The sequence below is a fragment of the Phyllostomus hastatus genome, unplaced genomic scaffold, assembly GCF_019186645.2.
Source record: "Phyllostomus hastatus isolate PE091 unplaced genomic scaffold, TTU_PhHast_1.1 phas_contig_198, whole genome shotgun sequence".
Classification (NCBI taxonomy): Eukaryota; Metazoa; Chordata; class Mammalia; order Chiroptera; family Phyllostomidae; genus Phyllostomus; species Phyllostomus hastatus.
The window spans coordinates 3,482,372-3,499,417 of NW_025333715.1; the positions used below are offsets into that span (position 1 = coordinate 3,482,372).

The window sequence follows — 17,046 nt, forward strand, 5'->3', positions numbered from 1 at the left end:
ATGTTCCTCTCTCTTTCTAAAATCAATGAACATCCTCAGGTGAGTATTAAAAAAAATTAAAGTACCGTGCCAATGCCTGGCATGTCACGGGCACTCTAACTTATTAGAAAGGACGTGGGTTTTGTAGACCTAAGGACCTTTGTTCCGATCCTTGCCCTACCACTTACTGCATGACCTTAAGCAATTACCTAACCTCTCTGCATTTTGGTTTACTCAACCGTAAAACAGAGTTAAGATACCTACTCCAGGGGGTTGTCAAATGGGCTGGTGTATATTTCAGCAGATACCTGCATACTTCTTTCTGAGGTATGGGGGGGAGATCATTCTTTTAACTAATTATAAGATAAAAGTCCCTTCCCTTGGTCTTGCTTATCCAACCTATGCCATGGGCCCACCCTGGGACCACCAGCAGTTGCGAATGCCATGCACTGTTTGGTTGAGACTGATCAGACTACACTTTCCAAAGTGTAGTCTGGTCTGGGACCAGACCACCTTCTCCAGAGAGTCACCCTTTCGGATGAAGGGAAGAGGGGAACGTTTTGGGGGTTGCTGGTTCAGATCAGATGAGATGACACCACGCTGACAGGCAGTGGAAACGGGTGGCCAGTGGGCAGCCTGGAACCACGGTGACAGTGTAGAAAAACCATGCTTTGGGAGTTGGTTAGATGTCAGTGGAGAGTGGAAAAATAATAATATTCACTGGATGGGGCACCCCAAAGAAGGGCAGGTTGATGAGTGGAAGTCGGGCCACGCTGCCTTTGGTGTGTCTGTGGAAGATCCATGGGGAAAACTGGTTGGTTGGTGTACTGGGGGCTCTGGTGAAAGGTCAGGGCTGCAGAGATTGGGAGGTAATCAATATCCTAGTCTTTGTAAACCCATGCACCTTTTCAAACATAAAATCTTGTATCCTCCTCCTTCAGTGTTATTTAAAATGTCATTAAATATATGATTAAAACCAATTCAAATGACTTGCAGAATTGAGTCAGCTTCCCAGCTGAAGCTGATGCCACCACAGGCAGGTTAGGAGGCAGTCTCTGTCTTGTACACCTTTGGAGATCCAGGCTGGTTTGTCCTTCTCTCCTGTGGCTGGGCGGGCAGGCACCTGGAGCAGGCTGTACAGCTCAGGAGCTGCTATGCTGCAGTTTTCAATGAAGTATCCCCTTTGCTGGTAGTGTTCCTCGCTTGGTCACCTCCAGAGTCAGGGAGCTCACTACCTACTGAGACAGCCTCTGCCGTCCAGACGGGCATGCGTGCCTGAGAACGTGAATGTCCCCCATGGCTTCCTCCGCACCCCCACCCCACTCTGCGGAGCTCTGCTGTCCAGACGAATATGGAGATAAGGGAGCTGGGTGGCTCCCGGGGCCAGCTCCTTCATTGGTCGCGGGAGTGGCCAGGCTTGCCTTTAGTCGCTGGTCTTCCTCAGGCGGTCCCCACCCCAGCCTTCCCAGCAGGCACCCATCTCAAAAACCCTCTTCAACTGAGTAGTGGACAGCTCATCCTCCTGCCCCGCATTATAACACATTCGGAGGCACTTCCGGTTCGCTTTAGCAGAAGCACTTCCGGTTCGCTTAGCGGAGGCGCTTTCCGTTCCACTGGGTAGCATTTCCGGTTCCGCTGTGGAGCACTTCCGCCCCCCTTTCCCCGCTCCTCCGTGTGGCGTGTGGAGGCGTGGGTAGGGTGTAGGTGGAGACCCACGAGCCCACGAAGTATTCCCTGGGCAGAGCCGAAGGGCGGGCGCCCCCAGCGGTGCTGACGGGTCTCGGTTCTCCGTGCCTCGGAGGGACCTCCTCACAGCTCCCAGACATGGCGGCCGGGCTTAGGTCCCCTCGGGCTGCGGGGCCGGGCTGCGCTGGTTCGAGCCCCACTTGTTCTACATCCTAATTGTGGGACCTGTGGCAAGAGCTCCGCCTCCCGGCGCCTCCGTTTCTTAAGTGCCCTAATGAGACTAGAATAATGATGGTGGCGCCTAGGTGTCTGAGTTACCGGGGGATTCCTCTAAAAGATGATGACGTGTGGTGTCGTCACGGGTCGTGGGTCCAGAAGCAGCTCCGCTCGTGAAGTGTCAACTAGGCGCGTTCCCGTTATCCTCCCAGTCCCCTAAGTCTCTCTGGAACACCAGAACAGATAGCCCTTTGACCCCTGATGGGAAACGTCGAAAAAAGACTAAAAACAGCAGAACGGGTGACCTTTACGAAGGCTGTTGGCCGTTGTTTATGAGACAGAAGCCTTTGTTACAGCCAGGACGCGGGAGCAGCAGAAATTCAGGCTTCAGCTGCTGATGCGGAAGGAAACTCCGTGAGGGGGGTGCAGGCGCTCACATTCCAGAGTGAGTGAGGCTTGGTGGTGGTGTGCAGAGTGCGCCTCAGTGGCTGCCCCCACTTCACGCGGCGCGAGCCCTCCCGGTCTGGGAGGCCTTCCGGCAGGCGGGAGAGGTCCCGCCTGAGGGCCTTTCACCCGGGGTCCCCTCGCACCGTGGTCGTCAAGAGGCTCTCCCCGGAGGCACAGCCGGGCCCGACTCCCGTCCGCTCTGCCGAGGTGGGAGCCGGAAGCACCCGCACGCGTCTGGCACACGGCCCAGCTCTGCAAGGGGGCGGCCAGTCTGGGCACCGAGCCCGGGGTCTGCATCTTCGTCCTCTTCGCGTCCCCAGCCCCCAGCAGGCCGTCCAACCCCCCTGTTGCCTCCTCCTGTAACCCACGCCTGCCCAGGGGGCCTCAGCAGTGCAGGGAGAGGGGGTCCCGGGCTCTTTCCCTGACGCCTCTCATGCCCCCCGGTCTTGCAGACATCGACGAGTGCGAGAACGACTACTACAACGGGGGCTGTGTCCACGAGTGCATCAACATCCCGGGGAACTACCGCTGCACCTGCTTCGACGGCTTCATGCTGGCCCACGACGGGCACAACTGCCTGGGTGAGTGCCGCCGCCGCCGCGCCCCGCCCCGCCTTCGAGGCCCGCCCTGCCGCTTCTCTGCTCCAGCTCGCAGTGTCGGGGCCGTGGGGAGGGGCGTGCTCTCCTCTGGTCGGTCCTTTGTCTCAGTTCGTTGGGGCTGCCAAACTAAAACAGCACAGACCGGGTGGGGGTGGGGGCGGGGGCGGGGGCCTTGAAAACAGGAATTTATTTTCTCCCAGTTCTGGAGGCTAGAGGTCTAAGGTCAAGGTGTTCACCGCTTTGCTTTTTTTTCTGAGGCCTCTCAACTTGACTCACGGATGGCCGCCTTCTTACTAGGTGTTCACACGGTCATTTCTCTGTGTGTCCGTGTATTCGGTGTCTTTGTGTGTGTCGCCGCCGCCTCTGACGAGGCCCAGTCATACTGAAGCAGGGCCCATCCCAGCCGAGTTTGAACAGAGTTGCCTCTGAAAAGGCCCTGTCTCAAAGACAGCTGCATGCTGAGGTCCTGGGGACCAGGGCTTCAACGAGAGTTCGGGGGAGCACGTTTCAGCCCACAGTAAGGATTCTTATCTATCCCCAGAGTCTCAGGGTTCAGTCATATACTTAAGCCAGTTGTATGACATTTACAAGAGTAATGCAGGCTTGCTGGGTAGAATTTGAAACTGTAGAGCAGGGACAAAACACCGGGAAGTGCTTTGGTTACGCTGGTGTGCTTCCTCTCGCGCCTCCCCCCGCACCCAGGTGTGATGCCGCCGTAGCGGTGATCGGGTGGTCGGCACGGCTTTGCCCCTTGATTTTCCCTTTCTCATCGTGTAAACCTCGGGCGTGCTTACCTGGCCCACACTGGTGCCGTTCTTCTAGTCGCCTCGTGGTCTGATAAGCAACTGCATTCAAATAGCCTGAGGCTGCCGTACCACACTAAGAAACCGAGAGGCTCAAACAGCAGAAATTCACTCTCTCCCAGCCCGGAGGCCGGAAGGCTGACGTCAAGCCATCGGCAGGGTTGGCCGGCGAGGAGCACCGGGAGGGACAGTCCGTCCGAGGCCACTCCCGGCTCCTCGTGGCCGTGGTATGCCTCGCTCGTTGGTCGTGTCGTCCCGGTCTCCACGTTGTCTCAGCTCTGGGCCTTCTCTCTCCGTGTCCAGAGGTCCCCGCTTTACAAGGACACCGCCCTATTGGATTAAACCTTAGCCTGATGACTGTGTGTGGACCGTTTGCAAACACCCCATCTCCGGAGAAGGCTGCACTCGCAGACACTGGTGGTCAGGCCACCACCTCCTGGGGAGGCACGACCCAGCCCACCGCAGAGGCGGTTCGAAGTCCGTAGCAGCAGGACCGTCTCGGGGCAGAAGGCCCGCGGTCTCGAGGCGGAAGTGCCTGCCCCGGGAGCACTCGTCGTCTCCCGCTGGCCGTGGGGGCCCAGGGGTGCGACGTGGACTTGGCGGGGTGTGGCTGCGGACACGTCGGTCAGGTCTCTGGGCCTCAGCCACTCCCCTGCCGGTAACGAGAGGGTGACCCGCAGCTTCGTGAGCAGTGACTGAGGTCATGTCCGGGCAGCTGGGAAGCGAGGGGGTCACAGGGCTGTCAGCACTAGTGGCTGTGGCTGTCGTCACGACCTCCGAGCCTCAGGCCTCCCTGCCGTAGAGCCTAGTGGGAGGGTGCAGTGCAGGGACCGGCACTTAGGTGCAACTAGTCAACAAACAGGCGTTGGTGTTCCTCTGGGTGACTCGGCCACACTTTGGTGGTTGGGCATTTAGATCATTTTCTTATTTTGTTTGTTCCTTTTTATCATCAGAATCTAGAAGTGATTCTGGTCATAAACCTTATTTCTCTCGTTTTTCCTATCGTTGCCTTAGCAATCCTTCCCAGAAGTAGAACTGCTGGGTCCGAGGGTCGTTTGGATTCTTTGTGGTTCTCGCCGTAGGGCTCTCTGCAAGTGCGCGGTGCCCCTTCCTCCGTGCCAGCTGGCGTGCTGGTGGGGGCACAGGGAGTGCGCTGTCCCGTGTGCTCCGAACTCTGCCTCTCCGTGCCGTGTGAGCCTTAGATTCCCCGCCTGTTTTCGTTTAGTCCTGCTGGGTCTCAGGCGGGCTGGCTGTGGGAAGCGGGTCTGCGAACATGTGATCGTGCTCACAGGGAGCGCTGAAACGGGGTCTGGCGGCAGGCTGCTGGAGCCGGAGGGGCTGTGCAGAGCTGCCCCCGCGAGGGGCAGCCGTGGGGGTGGGCATAAGGCTGAGTCCTTCAAGGGGGTCTCTAAGGAGAAGGTAGCCGTGAGCAGGATCTTCAGGAGCTGGGGAGCAGCCAGCGGGGTGAAGGCACAGCCTGTATAGAGCGCCTGTCTAGGGGCTCCCGGAGGCCGGGCTCAGGGCAGGTGGCCGGGGCGGCGGGAGGAGGGGCTTCAGAAGGAGGCAGAACCTTCGACTGGACTGTAAAGAGTGGGCTGTACAACAGGTACCGTGCCGATTACCATCCACATGTATCCACTGAGTCCTCCCAGAAGGACAGGCCTTAGCTTTACCAGGGCGCCCCCCTCTCACTGCGAGAGAGAGTGCGTTTCAGTAACCGAGGGTCCGTGGAGGCAGAGCTGAGTGACCCTGTGGGACCTCCACTGCTCAAGGAGGAGTATGATCACCTGTCGGTCTTGGGAACTGCCAACTCTTGGCTCCGGTCCAGGCCCCGCCAGTCATCAGCTGGGTGACCCTTAGCCAGTTGGTTTCCCTCTGTGCCTCAATTTCCTCACCTGTGAAGTGGCATTCGTAGTCCCGGTCTGTAAGCGTTCTTGTGAGGACCGAAGGCGATCCTGGACGGGGGTCACCCAGCAGGGAGCAGTGAGCACTCGGAATGAAATGGGCGTCAGTCGGGGTGCCGACGTTCAGAGATGAACTGAGGGCGGCTGTCCGATGATGCCTCTGAGACGTGGGGTGGCCCGCACCATCACCCACGCCCCTGGGCCACGCCCGACCGCGGCCTGGACCCCAGCCGCGGCGCTCCCACCCGTGCTAGGCTCCTGTCGGCGAGCCCGTGGCTCTCGGCTCTGGCAGGCACGCCCCACGCCTCCGGACTGCAGGGGGTTCCGTGCGGGGCTTCATTTCAAGGACATCGTTTTCATACTGGACTGCTTTCAGACCGGTTAGTTTGAAGAACTGGGTAACGCTCCCCCACCCCCCCACCCCCCTCTGAGCACAGATTGCAGCTGCACGCGCTCCGACTCCCGCGCACGGCGGCCGAGAGCGGGCCGTCTCTGTCGCCCCTCTGCTTTCAGCTGAGGGCAGACCCTTCCCAGCGGACTCTCTGGGCTTCTTCCTCCTGGAGACGAAACGCCGGCTTTAGAGAAGTCATGTCTTGGCTCCGAGCCACCTGCACCGCACTGGCCACGTGGCCCCTCGGCGTCTCTGCTCCCTTGCCCGTCAGATGCTGTAGGAGTGGAAGAGCTGGGGCGGCGCCGGGACCACGGAAGCCCAGCCAGTGGCGGCCGGAACCAGTGGCGCTGTAGGAGGATGCTGGGCCTGCAGTGGGAGGATGCGACCCCCAGTCCGCCACTGCCCTGAAGTGGGAGGGCGAGGCCCGTCTCCCGGGGCCACTGCGGCAGGCACACGGGGAAGCGGACGCGGAGCGCAGTGCGTGCACACGGCACGCTCTTCACAGGTGCCGGGCGCTGTCGTCCTCCTGATGCCGTGGCTTCGAGCCTCAGCCCAGTCCTCGGCCAGCCTGCCCGTTAGGTTTATCCCCTCAGTGTTTGCTGTCATCGTCATCATCGCCACCATGGAATGATTTGTCGACAGTTCACAAATCAAGGCCGTCCTGTAAAAACTGGTATTTCCAGCATTGTTCCTGCCTGGCCACCATCACTCAGCTCCTGATGCGTGTGGGGCGCAGGAGTGCAGTGGAGGCCGCATCCCACGGGGCCGAGTGTGAGAACGGGCCCACGAGGCTTCGGGAGTTGGGTGTGGCCATCTCGTCCACCTGGACAAGCAGTTCCCCCTCAGGACCCGGGAGGCTGCGCCCGCCCCCTGTTCTCGCCCCGGCTCCCTCCTGCCATCTGAATGCTCAGGTTCCGGCTCTCTGTCCCCAGATCCCCTTCCCTTTTGCTGCTGTTTGGCACTAAGTGCCCTCTGTCCCTCCGAGAACAGACAGACATGGGGCCATTGCGACAGGGATTTTTAGGGTCTCGGGTCCTCAGAACGTGGTCTGGACGGATGGCTTTGGGCCCTCAGTGCACGTGACTGACCCTCTGTGGACTTCAGACTCCACAGGGAGGGCTGCAGCCAAAGGAGGGGCAGAGGAGGGGCCCCCACAGCATGGGGCCCACGGCAGGGGCACCTCTCGGTCTCAGTGTGGTGCTGGGGGCTACCAGCAGCAGGCCGTGCTCCCTTGGGGTGCAGGTCGGCTCTCCTGTCTGCTGCAATCCCCACCGCCCCCTCTTGCTCACAGCCAGTGAGTTTTGCCTGTTTAACTGCCTGCTTGGTCGCAGTAGGAATTGTGGTCCTGCTGCCTGGGGAAGCTGCCAGCAGAAAGTCTGCCCCGATGGGCGCTGGGGGCTGCGAGAGGCCGGATGAGTTGTGGGAAGGCTCTCACTGCCTTCCGCGGTCCTGACCATCTCTGGGCTGCTCTGCGTCTCCCGTCGCTCTGTCCGCAGAAGTCTGGGCCGGGAGTCTGGTCCGGTGTACCATTCCTCCCCCACCACCGCTGAAGCCCCGGGGGACAATGGCTGGGATAAGCCCTCATCGGAGGAGTTTGGAGAGCATTCTGAGTCAATTAGGGGAAATGAGGCTGATGGCTTAAGGGTTATTTTCTTGCCAGAGTTTTCACAGTTGAACTTTTTCTTTTCTTTTGAGCAAAAGTGGTTGTTTTCTTGCGGAGATGGCTTGCCTGGGACTGTGTCCTGGAGGGTGGCCAAGTCTGTCCTCCGGGGAACAAAACCTTCTCTCTATTTGACATCTTTATTGAGGAATTTCTCAAATATAACAGAAAATGACACCAGAGGGAATTCAAACCATGATGAGATCCTTGCTCAACCCCAAATGACTGCTTTTAGCATTGTAATTACTTGAAATAGCAGTAGTTCTGTTTGAAAAATATTATTTCAAACTCCATGCAATTGGACATAAGAGCGATATTTAGGCTAATAGAATCAGATTTTTTTCATCCCAAATTAAAACCAGCAGTGGATGATTTTTCCCGTCTCCACAGAGCAAGGCTCCTTTCTCCCCAAAGCCATTAGTTCCCGCGGCCAGATGTGCGCCCCGACCCCGGCCTTTCCCTCGGCTCACTGAGAAACGTGTTTCTTGAGCTGCTCGCAGTCTGGGTCCCGGACTTGCCTCTCGGCACGGTTTTTGCTGACGAAGGGACGCGGCCGCAGCCAGGTTCCGCACAGAGTTGCTGTATTAACCGGTCGCACTTTCCCGTGAGCGCTCACGGAGCGCCTGCTCCGTGCCTGGCTTCGGACTGGGCCGGCGGTGGCGCCGGGTGGGACGGGGGACTCGGGCTGACGCGCGTCTGTGTGCCCGGAGCGGCGCGGGGCGTTGGGCTCACGCTCCCATTCGGTCCCCACGGCGCCCACAGGCAGAAGCCATCGGCGTCCCCGCCTCCCGGGTGAGAGCCCAGCCCGGAGCAGGGAAGGGAGCTGTGACGTCACGTGGCCAGCAGCAGCGGGTACGCCGCTGCCCACCCCCCGCCCCGTGGTGCCCGGGACAGCACCGGCTCTGGGAGGCTGGCCAGGTCCCGGGAGCGACTTCCTTCCGTGGGGTGTTAGCTCTGTGCCCTTGCGAGTTTGGGGGTCATGGGGGGCATACAGAACCCCAGTGTCTGTCAAGCCGAGCTGGTGGGAGGCATGGTAAAGGGCAAGAGGGCACCCTCGTCCAGGGAGTGCTCCCCAGGGCGCCTCCTCCCAAAGCCTGTACGGCCTCCCCGGGCCAGGGCAGGACCCTGCCGCCCCTGCAGAGTCTGGCGTCACCCTCCAGGACGTTGTCTCAGCCCCGGGGCCACACAGAGAGCCGTTCTCCCAGAGCCGCCTCTCCTGGCTGCTTCACGTCCGCAGTAGCGCCCCGTTCGCCTGCGCACTGTCTCACAGGGCCCCTGGGAGAGCCAGCTTCCCCCTCACCTCTCACCAGGACGCCCTCTGGCCCAGCCTTCCAGAAACCCCGGTCCTGCAGGTCCCTGCCATTTCCAGCTGCTCCCTTGTGACCCCTCCCCAGCAGGGATCTGGCGAGGTCCCACTCCCTCGTCATTTGAGACACAGCCGCGTGTCCCTCTGCTCCAAAGTGCTCTGTGACCGTGGTGTGTGCGCCTCTGCTGCAGCCCCGGGCTGAGGCCCTCCCTCCTTCCCCTGGACGCAGACGTCATCTTATGTACGCCTTCGTCTTCCTCCCTGGGCCTGGTGCTGTGTCAGGCGTGTTGTAGGCCCGCAGTGAGTACTTCAGAATCAATGAACAAATGAGTAAACGGGTTTGTCAGCGTGCCTCGTGACCTGGGCCCTCACGCTCAGCAAAGCTCCGTACTGGGCGCACGGCAGAGGTGAAGGTGAATTAGAGGGGCGCCAGCGCAGGACCCCCAGGTTTGCCAGAGGCAGAGGTCGCCCCGGCTCTAAGGGCAGGCAGCCGGGCTGAGTCACGGCGATGCTGAAGCCCCCGTCTGGTGTCCGCCCGTTTGTGGGCAGCAGGGACTTGCTCCGAGCTCCTGCATGCGCAGACCCGGCCTCACATGCAGGGCCCGGGGAGCGGTGCGCAGAGGCGGCACCTCCCCGCGTGGGGGCCTCCACAGTGGGCGGCGGGGGGCAGGAAAGCCAGGGTAACTCAGTAAGGTGAGCTCAGTCAGGTCGACTTCAGCGAAGAATAAGAGACGATAACGTGACGGGGAGTGGGGGGAGGAAGGGTGGCAGCGTTGGGCCGGGCAGTGTTCTGCTGCTGTCGCTGCGTACGCCCCCAGCCGGCCCCTGGCCGCAGAAGATGCCGTTTCACTCTGCTGTGGGCGCCGCTGCGGGTCGGGACCTGAGACGGGGCTCCGCAGGGACAGCGTGTCTCTGCTCCCTGGCGTCTGGGGGCCTCGTCGCTGATGTCTGCTGGTTGCTGCTGGCTGGCGGCCGAACACCGTGGGCAGCCTGTCCCGTGGGCGTCCTCGCAGCGTGGCCCCTGAGCCCCCAGGGAACAAGACACAGCTGGGGGACGTGTCCCAATGAAGCCCCAGAAGCCACCTCCACCACACTGTGCCGCTCAAGGCCGGGAACACGGTGAGGGGGCCTCGGCGGGGGGCGCCACCACTGGAAAGTCTAGGGAAGCTGTCCCCCCAGGCAGGAGGGGGGGACAGGTGCAGAGCCCCCGGACGGGGACAAGCTCGGGGAGGGGCGTTTTCACCGGGGACCGAGACACCTCGGCTGACGTTTTGACTGAGAGAGACTCCGGTGTTGACTGTGCGGCCGGGAGCGTGTCCCAGGGAGTGAGGGGGAAGCCGCGCTGGGGCCCAGGTGGCAGTGAGCGGCCAGGTGGAGTGGGCGAGTCCCGAACGCACTGGGACAGCAGAGCGGACGGGCGCTGCTGACGGGCTGGAGGTGTCAGAGGAGAGGGCAGAGGGGTCGCGGCCGGCTGGTAGCCTTTTGCCTGGAGTTCCGGCGCGGCTGTGCCGTGACGGCTGGGACGGGGACTGGACTAGGGCAGTCTTCCAGTGAGGAGGAGGGTGCACTCGGGTCTGCTCGGTCAAGTTCAGTCTGAGGGGACCCACAGCCATCCAGGCGGACGCGCTGCGCTGGTTCAGGCGTCTGTGGGGCGGACGGGGCGGGCGGGGAGTGTGAGGGTCCAGAGCGGCTAGACGGCACTGAAAGCCGGGGGTCCGAGCATTCCCTCCTTTCCCAGGGAACGCGTGGGCGCCGGTGCTGCGGCGTGTCCTGGGTGCGGAGCCCGCGATCAGACGGGTGACCTGTCCCCGGCCCTGGAGCCGCACCGGGAGCCGGCCAGCCTGCCCAGTTCGAGCCCTGGCTCCACCACTCCCACGGTGCGGCCGCAGTGAGGGAGCCCCCTTCCCGGGCCCCCGCACCCTCCCCTGTCGGCTGGCGTCCGTAGCCCTGCTCGCTGGGCGGCAGCGAGGCAGGGACCGGGTGAGGTGAGCTTCAAAAACCACAGACCGCAGAGCCTGGCGTGTAACGAGGGCTCAACAGATGCGAGTTAGCTAATTATCACTTATTTCTTGTATGCAAAGTGGAACACTTTTTAAATCAAATGGATGGATCTGTGAGCCGGCAAAGATGCAGGGGACGAGCATGGGCCTGGGCTGTGAGTGAAGCCCTTGGCTGGGGACTCAGGTCCACCCCGCCCCCCAGCTCCCGCCTGTGTCATTGTCCCCGCCCAGACCCCACCCAGGTCAGAAGGCTCCCCCTCCCCTTGCACTGGTCCTGCTGCTGCTGCACTGACGCGGGTCGTCTGGCTGCCAGGGCCAGCTCGGCCGCACCCCTGCCTTGTGCCCTTGGACGCGGGGTCGCCTCTTCTCAGTCCTCGTTCTCACAGAACGGGCTCCGGTAGGACCAGAGGGGGAGGCGGGCGGGCAGGTGGCGCCGGAGGCTGCGGAGCAGAGGGGGAGCAGAGAGCGGGAGGGTCGGGAGGCTCTGGCCGGCCGGCACCCAGCTGCGCGTGTGGGAGGGAGTCCCGTGGACACTCCCGTGTTCCCCGGCGCTGGCCGGCCGGCCCCTCCCGCGCAGGATGAAAGGGCCCGCCGCCTGGCCCCGTGGGGGCGCCCCGCCCGTCCCGGAGGACAGCTGGCGACAACGTGTTGCTCCCTGAACCCGCGGTGAGGGCTCGAGCTGCCTCTGTTTATTTGTCTTCCAACTTGAACAGCCCGACGCGCTTCTTGCTTGGGGAAAAAAGTGCCGACCGTTTTAACGTAAAACTAAACAGCTTCGGACAGTCACATTGTTACTCCATAAACACCAATATTTTTTAAGGTAAACTCTAGAGGTTTCTCCCTGTTCTCTTTCCGTGCGCCCCCTCCCTTCCTTGCATTCCTGGCCCACACTCAGGTGATCTGAACGTGCTGGTTTTCTGGCGAAGGCCCAGCCGGATCCGGGCCCACTTCTCCTCCGGCTTTAACAACTTGACTCTGATGGGAACTCTTGGGCTGAGACGGGAAACACAGGGTGCTGTGTCCGTCTGGTGGACATGCTTCCTTCCCTCCCAGTCACTGCAGAACCAGGGCGCCCCCGGGGGAGGGGGGAAGTGGGCTGAGGGCAGCTCAGTGTGTCTCGGTGGCGGAGTGGCCTTCCACAGCCTTGTTCAACCAGCTCAGGCCTGGGGCGCGGGGGCGGAGCCGCAGGGGACTTCCTACTGCTGGGGGCTAGAGGGCTGCTTGGGGCAAGGTCCTTGGGCCAAGAGCTCCGACCTGCTGGAGACCTTGGGACATGCCCTGCTCCTATGTGCCTTGGTCTCTCCATCCCGTGTGCAGTTAAGGGGTGGGGTTCAACCCGGGGTTCCCAGTCTCACGGGGTTTTGCTGCCACAGCAAATCCCTTTCTTTCCGGGGGATCTCGAGGAGGTCGCCCTTCTCCGGCTGAACTGGGAGGCCAGGCTGTCAGGGCCCAGAGCCCTGCCCTGCCCCACCCCACCCACCCGGCCCCTGGGGCTCCAAGAACATTGGTCAGGACCCCTGGCCCAGCTGCGGTGTCAGAGCCCTTCCCACTAGCGTCCTGTGACCCTCTGGCTTGGCAACGTGGCACATCCTCAGTGACAGTAGCCAGCCTCCTGGTCGTGCCCTCCTGGTCCCTGCCGGATGCGCCTCCTGCCTGCCTCCGCACCTCCCAGAACCGGAATGTGCAGCATGCTGAACAGCTTTCACGTCACTCCTGCTCCGCAGTGTCCTTGCCCCTGCTGTTCCTCCTGCCTGAATTGCCCTTCCCCACGCTCTTCATCAGCACCTTGGCTGGCCGGCCCCGCTGGTCCTCGGGACTCAGCTCAGGCTGCGGCCCTCTCAGAAAGCCTTCCTGAGTTGCACACCTGTCCCCTGGGCCCCCACGGCCCCGGGGCTTCCATCTGCCTCAGCCCTGGACTTCCCCGCTTGTCGCTGGCCGTCTGGGAGTGGGGAGCATCTCCCATGCTCCCTGGAGAGCCCCTGGAGGGCTGAGCTCCGGAGTGACCTAGCGCTCTGCCCCAGGCCCAGCACAGGCTCGTTTGTGTGGTGGGGGGACGGGCGGGCGGCCAGAGGAGCTCGACCTGACGGGTGCGTGCGCGAGCCTGCTGCACGGCAGGCCGTCGGCCCGGAAAGTCTCCTGGGGGCCCGCGAGACGCAGCCCCCGTGGCCGCTGAGGCTCCTCATCTCTGTGCCCAGCTCCTTCTAGCCCCTGTTCAGAGGAAGGGAGAGCGGGGACTTGGGAGGTGGGACACATGCAGCCCGGCTTCCAGCTCCCTTCCCGGCGGTCGTTAGGGGCCAGTGCGGGGGTCTGCGTGAAAGTGCGGGGCGCCCGGGCACATCGGGGGCGTCCACGGCCTTCTTCTTCCCGGCTCTCCTTTCGGCTGTCCGCTCAGGTCGGGGCCCCCTCAGCCGTGAGGCCTCCCTTCCCGTTGGTAGCACTGGGCTGACTCTGGCGCCAGCGCCACCCGCCTTTGACTGGAGTAGGTCCGGACTTGGCGGCTCAGGGGAGAGGTCCTGCTCCGTCCGGGGCAGAGAATGCCATGTCCCTACACAGCCGAGGGCAGGCCAGGCCAGCGGGCCCTGTCCTCATCGTTCCTGTTTGCAGTGCGTGTGCCCAGGGCTGGGTCGGAACGCTGAGAAATAAACAAAAAGTGAGTGTCTTGTGAAGGCTCTTTAAAAATACTCTACCACCAGAACATACGCCCGAAACCAGAACTGAGCTGTGCGCCTAAAAGGGGCATTGTGAACAAGTAGGGCGCCCCGAGTCTCCGGCATGGCACGCCCTCTGCCAACAAGTTGCTTATTTTAGAGCAGCCTGGGCCCTGGATGGCATTTGGGGTCACGCTGGACATTGGCTGGGCCGGGCTGCGTCTGGACAGATGCTGCAGTGACCCCCCTACCAGCGCCAGCAGGCCTGGCCCTGGCTGTTTACAGTGGCCATTAGCCAGCCCCGTGCATTGCCCACCCCGGCACCCCTCCCTGTCACCCACCTTGTCCCAACCACATGCAGCTGGAAATAAACCGGCAGGCAGAGGCGCCTTGTGCCCAGCTGGTCAGCCTTGTCTGTGGGAAGAAGGCAGCCATGGCAGCCACCCAGCTGCCTGGGCTGGGGCCTTTAGCAACCTCCTAGGTGCCACCTTAGCGGCGGGGGAGATCCCGCAGGCCAGCCCACCCTGCCCTGATGTACCTGCTGGCTGCCAAGGGGTCCCATGCCAGGGGAGGCCCCTCTGGATGGGATCCTCCTGGGGCCTCCTCAGCCTGGCAGCTGGCCCCTTGGGACCCGGGCTCTGCCTGCCACTGCAGCCTGGCCTTCTCCCCGTCTGAAGGTTACGCCAGTCCCCAGGCAGTTCACGCCCTCAGTGCCAGGGAACCATCTGTCCTTGGTGCCCCAGTCTGTCCTATTGCACCTCTCCCGGGCCCTCCCGGGCACCACGGCCTGCTCCCCGCCCTGCAGGCGGACGAGCCAGAGTCACAGTGCTTGTCGGGCAGCAATGAGAAGGTCTGTTTACTCACCTGTCTTCCACAGATGTAGTAATTGCACAGAAGCACTCAGAGAAGTCAGCAGAAAAGACAGAAAATGATTCCCTCTCCAGCTTGCCAGCCCAGCAGGTCCACAGTTCAAGCGCCCTAAGGGTCTTGCCCAGAGCCGTCTGTGTGCAGCCCTGACCTCGTGCGGTTGCGGTCACCCGTCCACGTCTGGGTGCTGCTTCGCCTGGAGCTCCCTCGCTGTGGACACACAGCACAGCTGCGGTGTGGGGCCGGAAGCAAAGCCCAGGCTGTGGGGGACCCAGCAACCTGGGGTGCTGAGTGGGAGCTGCTGCCATGGCTCTCTGGTCGGAATGGCAGAAATGCCTGGGAGAAAGGGTTTGTGACCTCTGGGTCGGCAGATGCCCCTGAGCCCCAGTATGTGCCAGGTCGGGCGGGGGGGGTCCTGACGTCATTGATTCCAGCATGACCCCGCCCTCCCGGAGCCCCAGGGCTTGTGCAGAAGAGCTCTCAGCACGGCACAGCTGGTGTAGTGAACACCGCACCAACTGTGCGGGGCAAGGGGCGCCCTGCCCTGCCGGGAACGAGGGAGAGGCTCCGCCGGGCAGCAGAGGGGCTCGGGCGCAGACAGGGGTCTCTGCCAGCAGAGCCAAGTGCGCTGGACGCTGTCCAGGGCTCGGACCTGGAGACTGGAGCCTGCAACCGCTGGGGAGTCGGGGGTCCATCACCTGCGGCTGCGTACTGTGCAAATCACACAGGCCAGCAAGGCTCCCAGCCCCCCTTCAACAGCTTCTACGGCCCCACCTGCTGCCCCAGCCACTCCGCACACACCCACCCTGCACGCGAGCATGTGCACACTGTGGCCCCCTCAGACTCATTTCCCTGTGCGGACCCCCACGGGGCTTAGAGAGAGGCCTCGGTCCCGCCTCTCCCAGGCCCACTCCTCTGCTCCCGCAGACGTCCAACCCCAGTGGGCAACCATCTCCGGGGATCCCGCTGCCCCCGCTACCCCTGGGCAGGCGGCTCCCTCGGGGCTGGACCTGACCTCGTGCTCACTGCTCACTCCCAGCACCGAGTGCGGCCGCCGTGTCCTTGCTGAAGGACTGAGGGAATGAATGGGCAAATGGGTGGCTCTTCATGGGCTTTGGGGAGGACGTTGTGGGCGTTGAAACGATGGTGTCAGGTGAGGCAGCGGCTCACAGGCACACTCTGCGGGGAGGCCAGCAGACGGGAGTGAGGAGAAGGGAAAAGCTCACGGTCTTTGGCCCGGAACCCCTCCGGAGGGAGTGCCCCCTGAGACGGAAAGGGCTGTGGCTGCCCCGTGCGCCTCCCCGGGAGGTCCTGAGCAGGCTGCAGCGGAGACGAGGGCCCAAGGGGCAGGGGAGGGGTCTCCCACCGCCTGGACAAGCAGCAGGGGAGGAGGGTGGCCGGGACCTGTCCCCGCACAGAAGATGCGCTGACGCAACTCTGCGTGAGGAGGGGCGGGGCGGCCGGTCCGCTGGGAGAGTCAGCACGTGGGAAGAGACAGAAGCAGAATCAAGTCTCACGGTTGTGGTTGTAGCTTGAGTGTCAGGCTGCTGATTCATCTTTCTTTTTTTTTTTTTTTTACTGTTTTTCAAAATTCCTAGTAAATTCTGATTTTTAAATAATAAAACCACGTGATGGGAGCCATGCTGCTGGGAGCCACGTGATGGGAGCCACGCTGGGTTCTTGAGGAGAGGAATGCCGTGAGAAGGGAGGGGCCGCGGACGGGCTGGGAGAGGTTGGCCGTGGGGAGGAGCTGGCGGCCTTCCCGGGGCCTCAGCCACGCTCAGCGCCCCCGTTCCCCCAAAGCCCCCCCGCTGCCCACACTCTGCCTGCGCCCCCAGCCCCCTCTGCTGCTTTCTCAGTGCGGAGACTCCGTTCGCACAGAACCGTCGCTCAGCCCCTTCGCAGCCGCACAGACCCCTGGGGCCTGGGACAAGGGGCTGCTGCCCAGAGGGGAAGGAGCCAGCCCGCTCACGGCGGGCCCGGTTGAGGGGCCATCGCAGGCCGGGGCAGGAGGCCACGGGCCGGGGCGTGCTGGGGCCCTCACACCCCCGAAGAACTCGCTGGGGGGCTGGTGTGCGTGTGGGCGGTGCTGGCGGGAGGAGGGAGAGAGCGGGGCACGGCCCGGGACCCACAGCGGCCCGGCACGTGGGGAGGCCCGGTGCGTGGGGAGGCCCGGCGTTCATGCTCAGCAGTTTGGAAGGTGAGGGGGGAGAACGCTGCGTACGACCGGGAGAACGGTTCCTGGAGGCGCAGGCGCCCAAGCCGCCCTCCCTGAGGCTGGGGCCTGAGTGCCGGGACGAGTCACTCACCGGGCCTGGCCCCAGGCCCGCCGGGCTACCTGGGGGCTCCTGGGCCCTTCCGGCCTCAGTGGAGTTTCTCCCAACGCAGTGGGCCGTCCCACCCGCCCCACACAGACCCCTGGAGGCGATCGTGCCCGGCTGGGCCTGCTCTGTGTCCGAGGGTGCTCGTTCGGAGCCCGCCCGAGCGCTTCCCCTGCTCGTCTGGAGCGCGGCGCTTTGGTTCCCTGACTCGAGGGTCTG

General features: G+C 62.8%; 1 protein-coding gene across 4 annotated transcripts in view; it reads left to right on the top strand.

Annotated features, from left to right (window-relative positions):
* SCUBE1 (signal peptide, CUB domain and EGF like domain containing 1) overlaps positions 1-17,046 on the top strand; it is a 110,447-nt gene that overhangs the window by 18,336 nt on the left and 75,065 nt on the right. For all 4 annotated transcript variants that reach the window (XM_045835039.1, XM_045835040.1, XM_045835041.1 and 1 more), the window contains exon 3: positions 2,781-2,909. In XM_045835039.1, the coding sequence (XP_045690995.1) occupies positions 2,781-2,909 (129 nt within the window). The remainder of the gene's footprint in view (positions 1-2,780; positions 2,910-17,046) is intronic.